Source organism: Scheffersomyces amazonensis (assembly GCF_036850825.1).
Source record: "Scheffersomyces amazonensis strain UFMG-HMD-26.3 chromosome Unknown RJT21scaffold_2, whole genome shotgun sequence".
NCBI classification, from domain to species: Eukaryota; Fungi; Ascomycota; class Pichiomycetes; order Serinales; family Debaryomycetaceae; genus Scheffersomyces; species Scheffersomyces amazonensis.
In genome coordinates, this window is record NW_027042742.1 from 1,458,178 (window position 1) to 1,469,573 (window position 11,396).

Sequence of the window (11,396 nt, forward strand, 5' to 3'; positions counted from 1 at the left end):
CCGCGCACGTGAACTGTCACGTGTGAGTTTATACTCTTTTTTTTACACATCTTCCTATTCCCCATACTATTTAAACTTCGTCGCTATATACATTTACTATACTTTTAAGTATACCCTATTTCTAATTAATTGTAAGAGCCACTACATACTTTACAAAATGGGATTTAATTAATTTATTGAACATGAATCATTACTTTATTTATTTTGTTTATATGAGATGTCTATAAATTCTTTACTCTGTTTGAGTTGTCCAATTAATCAACTCGTAACCATTGCCATCACCAATGACAATTAATGTATGTAAGACAGGTAATTGATATACTTTATAACCTCTAACACTTTTAATAATATCTTCCTTTTCGGCCTGTATTTGCTTAGTCGTAGCAGCATCTGCTAATTTTTCTTGCAAATACGGATTAACACTGACTCGTTGGTGTTTAGTTTGTTGACCATACTTATAGTTTGGATTTACGGTAGATACATGTCTAGCCATCTTATTAAACTGAGTGAATTGGACTTTCTTCTCTTTAAGTCTTTGTTTGACAATCTCAACTATGGCTATACTCTTCGGTATTGAGTTTGAAATACTCGTAAGTAATACAGAATTGCCTGACTCTATTTCCTGGAGAACTTGAGTGACTCTCTTATTGATGGAATCATTCTTAGTTATTTTGATGGATTTCCCAATCTCCTTGATTTGCGAACTGTTTATAATGGAATCTCGAAGTTCTTGAATCTCATTGTCAAATATTAATTTATCCTGCTTTAGAAGCTCTTCATCACCACTGCTATTAATAGGTGTCAGAGACGGTATCTGCGATGTAAATTTAAGAGATTCGTTCGACATATATAAGCTGTCTATCTAATGTTATTGACGTGATTATAACAAAGATTGATCTATTCGTATATAAAATTTTGTACATTAAACTTTTTTTTTCTTTGATGCTCTTAAACTATTGTAGCGCTACCATACGCATATTTATTTATTCTTCTTTTAAATCAGGAAGTGGTGGTGATGATGACTTGCCTATTTGCTCTGAAGATGAAGTTGGTTCTATTGAACTTTTTGAAGAATTACTTAGTTCAATTGAGCTATTTAATGAATTCTTAGCAATGCTACTCTTGAAGCTACTGGCTTTTGAACTGATATTTGAATTATGTAGAACAAAGGTTGAAGTATCCAAATCTTTATATCGACTAGTAGATGTCTGGTCTAAGATCTCATCAAAATTAACGACTTCTAAAACCTTAATATGAGATTCAACTAATTTTTCGGTAGGAGTATTTCTAGTTGTTGGAATAGGCATATGATAAAACATTCTCTTCTTGGTACGTTTGGTTTTGGGTTTGATAAGAGCGTTAGGTTTTGATACTGGCAACACGTATCCACTAGGCTGCAACAAATAAGTATTTCCTCTATCATCATAAAGGGTGGTAGCCATAATTGGAGCAGAACTTGGAATTAGATGGTTTGTTTGGAATCTTGAATTTAAATCAGTTGATGCCACTATTGAATTGGTGGATGATGTTATATTAGGTTCTGAAACTGGAGCTGATAATGTTTCATTATTAACGGGATTTGCATCGAAAAAGAAGTCTTCTCCATAAGTCATTTCTTCTGTACCCATTATTAGCTCTTTCAAATCGTTATCAACTTCATCAGAGGAATTATCGTCTTGTTCGTTGTTGTTTGGATTTTTATTGACTTTGGCCGCTATCATGAGGACTATTGGATTTAACTGTAATTTCTTCATCGCTTGAAGGTTTGATAATATTTTCTCTATGATTACTAGTGACCCATTTAGGAATTTTCCATAAGATATTGATTCTATTTGCATAGTTGATACATTGATATAGATAACAGTGCAATGATTTAAAGTTTGTGTAGTATTTAATTCTTGAGTAGAGACTATTAAATCGTAATTCCGATGTGACTTATCAATAGCGGTAAACAAAGAATTAGACTTGCAGTTAAATATAACCTCTGGCTCTATATCTATAGGATATTCAATATTTTTATTGACTATTACTGAGTTGCATAAATCATTTCTTCCTGACTCCTGGGTTGCAAATTTAATTTTCCACTTTTTATCACATAAACAACAGAAAGTTAACCATTGAACAGACAAATCTCCTAACAATAGAACTTTTGGAGAACTCATTGATTCATGGATGCAAATAAATATCGCTTATCCGGTATGTTGTTATTACTAATTAATATTCTTAAGAATTCACTCATATAAGGAAGTAAAAGCTGTTAAGCTGTTAATATTTTTCCTTTTTAAGAGCTCTATCAATTAGAGTGTAAAAGCAGTGCGCCGCACCATCTACTTTAGGAATCCCCATCTTACCTAAACTAAATCCTAACTATAATTATTTATTAAGCACACCTAACTATTTCACAACCTAGCTACTTCACACCTCTATATTGTACATGAGATAACTGTTAAGCTAACTATAAACGGAATAATATCTGACTCCAACCCAGTAGAGTCAAACTGCCAAATTTTTTATTTTGCAATCCCCCAATATCTATTCTAGAATTGGAAAAACTGTGCGGAATATGCCGACCGTAAGGCGAGCGTGTTAACCGGGTCCACGGAAGTGGAAATGCAGCAGGTCTCCCCCGCGAAATAGCTGAAAATCTATTGCCCAAAATTCTTAATTTATACGAAATCATTTATGACTCTTATATTAAATCTTTCATTTGGATTGTGCTAGTAGATTTAACGATTATTAGCTTTTAAAGTAAGTGATTAGAATCTATAAAAAAGAATCGTTGAATGCTCAGATTACCAACCAAGCAATTTAAATTTCAATATATAACTAATTTTTCATATCTTTATCGTCAACTCACTCCACGATTATTCACAACTTCAAGTCAATTAAAAATGCAAATTCCTTCTAAACAAGCTGCTCATAAATTAACCTTAATTCCAGGTCCTATTGAATTCTCAGATGAAGTCTTAGATGCTATGGCTACTCCATCTCAAGGTCATACATCTCCTGAATTTGTTAAAACTTTCCTGTCCGTATTGAAAAATTTAAGAAAAGTTTTCAAATCTGAAGATCCAAATGCTCAAGCTTATGTTTTATCTGGTTCAGGTACTTTAGGTTGGGATATTACTGGAGCTAATCTTGTAACTCCTGGTGATAAAGTTTTAGTATTATCTACAGGGTTCTTTTCCGATGGATTTGCTGATGCTTTAAAGATTTATGGGGCCGATGTTGATGTATTAACAGCCGACCTTGGTGATGTCGTCCCATTAGCCAAAATCGAAGAACAATTAAAGAAAGAAAACTATACAGCTATAACCATAACTCATGTTGATACTTCTACATCTGTTGTAAGTGATGTTAAAGCAATTTCTCAAGTAGTTAAGAAAATTTCTCCAGAAACTTTAATCGTTGTTGATGGAGTTTGTTCTATTGCTGTTGAAGATTTAGAATTTGATAAATGGGGAATTGATTATGCTTTAAGTGCTTCTCAAAAGGCAATTGGAGTTCCAGCTGGTTTATCTATATCATTTGCTTCTGGTAGAGCCATTGAAAAGGCCGTAGCTAGAAAGGAATCAGTATATTTTGCTTCTTTAAAGAGATGGACTCCAATCATGAAAGCTTATGAAAGTGGTAGTGGAGCTTATTTTGCAACTCCTGCTGTTCAAACAGTTACTGCTTTAAAAGTTTCACTTGATCAAATTCTTTCTAAATCCTTAGATGAAAGATTTGCCAAACATGCCGAAGTATCCACTAAATTCAAGACTCATCTTGAAGGTTTAGGATTAAAGATTGTTCCTGTTAATCATGATGTAGCTGCTCATGGATTATCAGCTGTATATTTCCCAGAAGGTGTTAATGGAGGTGAATTCATAAGTTCTTTGGCTCAAAAGGGATTTGTCGTTGCTGGTGGTATCCACAAAGCAATTGTTGGTAAATACTTTAGAGTTGGTCATATGGGTTACTCTGTTGAAGCTGGTCATATCGACTTACTTACTAAAGCCATTGAAGAATCAATTATAGAACTTCGTAAATAACATTCTCGCCTTCCTCAAGCCAAATTATGATTGCCCTTCTTATTTATTATTTATTGTGTAAATCTGCTTATAGATATTACAAAAAAATATAAGATTATCTCTATAAAAGATTGAGGAAGTGCTATGATAAACGATAATGGTTACACTATATATATATTTTTTTACTACAATTAATAAAAGTTAAACTATACGCTACACGACTCAAGTGAGCAGTAGCAGCATCTCTTACAATTACAATATATTTATCAAAAATTCGGTATTGACAACCGTACGCGGAACATACGATAGCCTGTCGTTATATGGGGCGACCTCGGACTCCGAGCGAGACACCACAGTTTTTTTTTATTTTTTCGATTATCGTATATATAACTAATAAGCTTTCCAGATCTGGAATAACTAACACTTGCTTTAAGACAACGAAAGCGATTTCAATTAACTATGTATAGAAGTAGTGGGGTAACCATATCTCGAGCTAGTAGATATTTATATCTGCTGGTTTCAAAGAAATTATGGGACACTTCCTCACATTTCATACCTCAAAGATCATTTGGGATAGTGAAAAATCATCCTAAGATAGTACTAAAATGTGATAAACCTATTAAGCTTCAGTATAAACTGCAAGGTTTTCATAATTCTAGTAGATCATTCAATGCGTCTAAGCAAAAATCAACTGAAGTCAAATCTTCAAGTACTACTACTGTACCGAAATCTTCTCCTCCTACTACTACTACTACTACTAAAGATTCACCCTCTTCATTATTTGGTAGAGATATCTCAACTTCACAATTAAAAATGTTATCTTCATTATTATCAACCATATGGCCTAAAAATAAACCTAGTTTTAAATTTAGAGTGGTAATTGCTCTTGCATTATTAATTGGATCTAAATTATTAAATGTTCAAGTGCCATTCTTTTTTAAAAGTATTATTGATGAAATGAATATTGAATGGACAGAACATTTAGGAACGGTAGGTACTGTAATTGGAAGTTTAATACTTGCTTATGGTGGTGCAAGATTTGGAGCTGTTTTATTTGGAGAATTAAGAAATGCTGTATTTGCTTCTGTCTCACAGAGTGCTATTAAAAGAGTAGCATATAATACATTTTTACATTTATTGAATATGGATTTACAATTCCACCTTTCAAGACAAACTGGTGGATTAACAAGAGCCATTGATAGAGGTACAAAGGGTATAAGTTATGTTTTAAGTGCAATGGTATTTCATATAATTCCTATAAGTTTTGAAATTAGTGTTGTATGTGGAATCTTAACTTATAATTATGGATTATCATTTGCAGCCGTAACTTTATCAACCATGTTAGCTTATTCAATTTTTACAATTAAAACCACAAGTTGGAGAACTGGATTTAGAAGACAAGCCAATAATGCTGATAACCAAGCTGCTTCAGTTGCTCTTGATTCTTTAATTAATTATGAAAGTGTTAAATATTTTAATAATGAATTATATCAAGCTTCAAAGTATGATAGTTCTTTAGTGAAATACCAAAATGCTTCAATTAAAGTTGCAACTTCATTGGCCTACTTAAATGCTGGACAAAATTTAATTTTCACAAGTGCATTAACTGCCATGATGTATATGGGATGTCAAGGTGTCGCTGCTGGAACATTAAGTGTGGGTGATTTGGTATTAATTAATCAATTAGTATTTCAATTAAGTGTTCCTTTAAACTTCTTAGGTTCAGTATATCGTGAATTAAAGCAATCATTATTGGATATGGAGAACTTATTCCAATTACAAAATCATGAAGTTAAAATTAAGGATGCACCAAATGCTCCACCTTTAATGTTGAATCCAATAGGCATTCCTGGTGAAATTAAATTTGAAAATGTTTCCTTTGGATATCATCCAGATAGATTAATTTTAAAGAATGCTAGTTTCACTATTCCTGCTGGTCAGAAAGTAGCTATAGTTGGACCATCAGGTAGTGGTAAATCAACTATTTTAAGATTAGTTTTCAGATTTTATGATGTTACTGAAGGAAGAATCTTAATTGATGGACAAGATATTAGTAAAGTAACTTTAGAAACTTTACGTAAACAAATAGGGGTTGTTCCACAAGAAACACCATTATTTAATGATACTATTAGAGAAAATATTCGTTATGGTAATTTATCTGCTTCAAATTCAGAAATTGATCGAATGATTCTGCTCGTACAATTAGATAGATTAATTAAGGATTTACCAGATGGAGTTAATACTATAGTAGGAGAAAGAGGAATGATGATTTCAGGTGGTGAAAAACAGAGATTAGCCATTGCTAGATTATTATTAAAGAAAGCACCAATCACATTTTTTGATGAAGCTACATCAGCATTAGATACTCATACTGAACAAGCTTTATTAAGAACAATTCGTACTGTATTTAGACTGGAAAGTTCTACAAATGTTTCAATTGCTCACAGATTAAGAACAATTGCAGATGCTGATAAGATCATTGTCTTAAACAAGGGCCATGTTCAAGAAGAAGGTACCCATTATGAATTATTGGCTAAACCAGATTCGTTATACTCACAATTATGGAATATTCAAGAAAATCTTGACCTTGAAGCTCAACTTCAAGAAGACAAAAAATATGCTGATGATTTAGATAAAGCAGAAGCTGCTGCATTAAATCAAACCAAATAACTTTATTTAGAATCTTGTAATATAAAATATAAAGTATTTATTCGATAGATCTTTCTAGATCATTATTACATCATAAGTCATCACTTCGGCAATAAATTCCGCACGCCAGCGGCTTTTGGTAGGGGTTTGTTCCGATGTCCCCCTGTATATAAAGGTGGCATAAAGATGAACGAAGACAGGATAAGGATTTTTCTAAATTATTATAACCTTATCATAACTACAACGGTTAAGATTATATATTAGATTGAAATATGTGCAGAACTACATCTTGTCCAATTTGCAGTAAGTATACTTATTTTTAGTTTAGAAGAATTTCGATCTTGATTTAATTATTCACAAGCCAACAGTTCTGTTATCAGATTTCGCGGAGACTGTGATAAGATCGATTTCTAAATTAAGGGCACATGATATACTAACTATCCTCCATATTATAGAAGGTACTACTTGGTACGGTTGCGGCCAACACATTCCAACCGCTATGGGATCTGTCACTAAAGATAAATGGTGTACCTGTCAAAGTGTCAGTGGTACTGATGTTGGTGAATTTCCACCAAAGTATGGTGATGCCAAAGCTGCCGAATAGGTTAAATAAAATAAATCAATTGAATTACTTGTTGAGAATTAAAGGTATGCCTTAATTTGTTTTTATTTTGTCTGGTTTTGTTTAAATTTATATCATCTGTTGATGTGCTGAATTGGTGGATATTGATCTTAAGGTTTCCCAAATGTTTGTGATACAGAAGTCAATAATATTTTACGTAGTACAATGGCATAACCATTCCTATATTATTTAATGTACGATATAGATTTACATTGCATGTAGACGTTAGTCAAATACGAACTCTAGATCAATAATTATTCAAGAAAAATTTAAAGGTGGTAATATCAGAGAATTTTGAATACAACTTAGATAAGACTTTCGGACTTAAATTACGGTTGTCAACTTGGCATTATCATACGTACGTAACTTATACGTAAATAAGAATATAATTAATATCTGTTAAGCTCTAAACTCTTGGCATCTAATTGGTTCAATTCTACTTCAGATAAAAACTTTTAAAGTATGCTGGTAAGTGACAAATACCTCAGCATGTTATGGAAAAAGTAATATGTGGTCTTGTTTTATTTTTAAGACCGCACGTGATGAATTTACCATATGATTGGTCTTACCATATAGATATTTTTATCCTTCCTAATTAAGTAAGACTACCAGGTATAATTAAAGTGGTAAATAAATTTGTCCTAATATATTTTCCTAAATTGAGCTTAATAATAATTGACTTACTTTGAATAATAAATATTTATTATGTAAGTAACAGTCCAGATGCAGCCACATCCAATACGATTAAAATCAAAAGTAGGTATCCAAGAAATCGCTCGGATGGATACCTTGCAGCAATCAGATTAACATTATCGGAAAGCCCAGTTAGAGCAAGACAAAGATAAGGCTAGAACAGATCCAATTTTAGGTTCCTTCAATAAATTGATTTTGTATGGTGCGGCAAAGTTCTAGACAAAAACTTACAAGATAGTGTTCTAAATCAAGTGATACGACATGAAGATGCTAAATAAGAAAGGGGGTTATGATTTCTCAATAGGTACCGAGCATTCAGTAATAACTGTAATTTTTGTTGCGACGACGGTTAAAAGCTTTATTGTGGGATTTATCATATACTCGGTTTTTGAAATTTAATAATAATAATATTATTACTAAGATATTATTATCAGACAAATGTTGTTCAGGGTACATATCAGTTACATATAACATTCCAGTTTACCATACTGAAAATAGGAGTGCAGCCGAGTTATCCAATCTATCGATTAAATTGAAAGAGAGCCACTCAACGGTGCGCACATCACAATCTCATTAGGGCGATTCCCAACGCGAAGGCATCCATAAAACGGGAATATTAATTTGGAGAAAACAATGAGTATCATGTATAGTTAGCCTTTAGCCTAAATGCACTCCAAGTGGATAGTTTGTTTGTGGTGTTTTCTCACTAAAATTCGTGCCGCCTGCCCTGGGGGTGTGTTGCTTAAGCAGCCTAGGAAGAAATCCGAGCCTCACTAGAAAAAAACTAAAATCGACAACTGGCTATCTTCTGCTGGCTGCCTGAATTAGTTAAGACTACACCTGCTAAAGCTAAAAGCCTACATGAATTTCTACATGAATTTCAAACAACCTTTTTTTAAAAATTCAATTACATTTGTCTGGCCAGTTCTTAACTTAGTAGTTGAACGTTTCTCGCGCCATGAAATCAGAGGTGTAGACGATCACTGGTAGTTTAAAAAAAACAGACCTCAGTCTGAGCAAATAGGATAAAACAAAAAAATAATTTTTTTTGATTGTTTTTTTGTGGTAGTAACATTGCATAATACGTTCATGTGTGCTGTCTGCTTCTTCTTTGATCTATGCTAATAATTAAGGTGACACTTAGTGGCACAATTCGTACTTGTTCTCGGCCGTCCCTCATTGCCTTACAAGCTGCGGGTGCTGATGCATGGTAAAATTATGCAAAGGCACACCCATTCCATTCTTTTTACTGTTTACAGAGAGTTACCCACTAAGCTCTACTTACGATTGGAATAAGATTATTATTATATTATTTTATAATAATATTATTTAAGCACTCGACTTTTCTTGTCTCAAATAACCTGTCTTGACTTGCGTCAGTTTGACTTGACTTGTCCTAAATCTTCCCGTCTGTTATAAAATATTTATTTTATATAATACCCTTACAATTTCCTATTTTCATTGACGTTTAACTGAAAATAGCTTGTGTACCTTTCTATATTTTTATATTTTTATTTCAAGCTCATTAACTTTGTATATAGTTAGGGTTTATTCCACTCATCTAACAATTCAAATTTCACAGCTTGTTTATTTTGTTTTGAATTTTCAAAGCGTTTACAGTATTTGTGTTATAACCACAAAAAAAATAAACTTTAACATTGGCGTAAATTGCAAACTGTAACTTAATTACATGAAAGCTGGGTATAATCAATATTAATACCTTAACTATAATTAATTATATATTGAAGTACTATATAAATAAATTGAGAAATACGAGAAGGAAGACTTCAATAAGTATCACAGCCAATTCCTATGAATTTGCAGTATTCATTTTCTACTACTTCCTTACTTTCGGCCCAGCATCAGAACCAACAACAACAACAACAACAACAACATCAATCACAACAAGTAGACCAATCCAGTTCCAAACAAAACAAGTTAATATCAAAATTAAAAATATTAACAACCTATTCTTCAACATCATCACCATCAGCTTCATCGACAAATATTGCAAAACATGATTATAATTTTGTAAACACGAATCCTCCTAGTCCAACCCTGCTTACAAGTATGAAATTTACTTCCAAATCTTCCAATTCTAGCCCTATGGCAACATCAATAGCTTCTTTTGGTTCAGTATCTTATAATAACACATCCAGTGCTTACTCACCTATAACACCTCCACTGACAAACAATTACTCATCATCAAATATACGACTCAGATCTAATTCACTACCAAATTTTGCAACGACAAAACTGAAATATAAACATCAAAACTTATTATCAAAGTATACAAATAAACATCAAAACCAAAATAGGATGAATAATGCTGGAATTAATGGTTATAATAAACCACGATTGAACCCTCTTCAACGTTTTCATAATAATATTAAATCGAATTCTACTAATACCTCAGCTCTGAATGGGAAATTTCCTTCCTTTTCAACAGGAGATAATTTTAAATATCTTCTTTATCTGGATGATGAAGAAGATGATGATGGTGACTCCATTCAAGATAGTTATACAAATTCAATGAATGAAAGAGCTTCATATTATTCACATTATCATAATAATGTCGTTGCTGGCGACGATGTTGAATATGATAATGAACATTTTACCTACTCCTTAAAGCACATGTACAAAGATGATAACGACCTTTACGAAATTTTAAACTCTTCTACACCACCACCCACTATAGATTCTATCTATTCAAATCACCACCAACACGGCCATCATCATAATCACCAACTTTCAGATTCTACAAGAGCATCAAGTATTTCTAATTACCAGGATGATGAAATGGTCATGATCCCACCATTACCAGAAACTTTAAGTTCCGCATCTGATTCATTATCTCATAGACCCTCGTTATCATCATCATTGGAGTTCAATGCTTCTGATCAACATCAACAACGTCAATTGCCTTATCATGGTGAATATGCGTTTACAACTTCTTCTCACCTTGTCACACCAATTTCTACGAATGTAAATGAAATTAACAATAACAGTAATAATGCTACACCCATATTAGGTAATGTTAACATGTCCTTCACAGAGAACCTTTCTACAAATGCAACTACATTTACAAATAATCCACCATTAATAAAACCTAATTATTCCTTGCTGGTTCAGGGAAGCAAAGACCATATTGAGGAAGTTCTTGAAGAGGATAATGTGGATAAATTAGCCAACTCAATATTGAATGTGGTCAAAATAAATGACGAAGACAGTAAACTGGTTGAATGGGGTATTTAGAAGATAAAAAGTTTGATTTCATAGTATGCTACTGTTTACTAATTACTGAATAGAACCTTTAAGTTTTACTTTTAAACTCTTCAAAAATTTATGAAAAATTGGGGAACTCACAAACAGAAGTTTAGTGGGATGAATAGTTTACAGAACAGGATTCTGTACTACCC

The 11,396-nt window shown here is 32.6% G+C and overlaps 5 protein-coding genes across 5 annotated transcripts; 3 read left to right on the top strand and 2 right to left on the bottom strand. All coding sequences in view use genetic code 12, as the record gives it.

Moving 5' to 3' along the window:
- Nucleotides 1-81: 81 nt before the first annotated feature.
- RJT21DRAFT_118948 (uncharacterized protein) lies at nucleotides 82-958 on the bottom strand. The gene has a single exon (XM_064881229.1). It carries the CDS (start codon nucleotides 845-847, stop codon nucleotides 233-235), a length of 615 nt encoding a protein of 204 aa, XP_064739622.1. The 5' UTR covers nucleotides 848-958; the 3' UTR covers nucleotides 82-232.
- Nucleotides 959-983: 25 nt separating this feature from the next.
- Nucleotides 984-1,754, bottom strand: RJT21DRAFT_2246 (uncharacterized protein; the record flags this gene model as incomplete). The annotated part of the gene is made up of 1 exon (XM_064883802.1): nucleotides 984-1,754. One exon carries the CDS (start codon nucleotides 1,752-1,754, stop codon nucleotides 984-986), a length of 771 nt encoding a protein of 256 aa, XP_064739623.1.
- Nucleotides 1,755-2,686: 932 nt separating this feature from the next.
- Nucleotides 2,687-4,292, top strand: RJT21DRAFT_118949 (pyridoxal-phosphate-dependent aminotransferase family protein). Its single transcript, XM_064881230.1, has one exon. The coding sequence runs from the start codon at nucleotides 2,784-2,786 to the stop codon at nucleotides 4,032-4,034; it is 1,251 nt and encodes a 416-aa protein (XP_064739624.1). The 5' UTR covers nucleotides 2,687-2,783; the 3' UTR covers nucleotides 4,035-4,292.
- A 16-nt stretch (nucleotides 4,293-4,308) lies between these two features.
- Nucleotides 4,309-6,888, top strand: ATM1 (ATP-binding cassette Fe/S cluster precursor transporter). Its single transcript, XM_064881231.1, has one exon. The coding sequence runs from the start codon at nucleotides 4,473-4,475 to the stop codon at nucleotides 6,681-6,683; it is 2,211 nt and encodes a 736-aa protein (XP_064739625.1). The 5' UTR covers nucleotides 4,309-4,472; the 3' UTR covers nucleotides 6,684-6,888.
- A 2,901-nt stretch (nucleotides 6,889-9,789) lies between these two features.
- RJT21DRAFT_112820 (uncharacterized protein) lies at nucleotides 9,790-11,232 on the top strand (the record flags this gene model as incomplete). The annotated part of the gene is made up of 1 exon (XM_064880116.1): nucleotides 9,790-11,232. The coding sequence occupies one exon, from the start codon at nucleotides 9,790-9,792 to the stop codon at nucleotides 11,230-11,232; it is 1,443 nt and encodes a 480-aa protein (XP_064739626.1).
- Nucleotides 11,233-11,396: the final 164 nt, after the last annotated feature.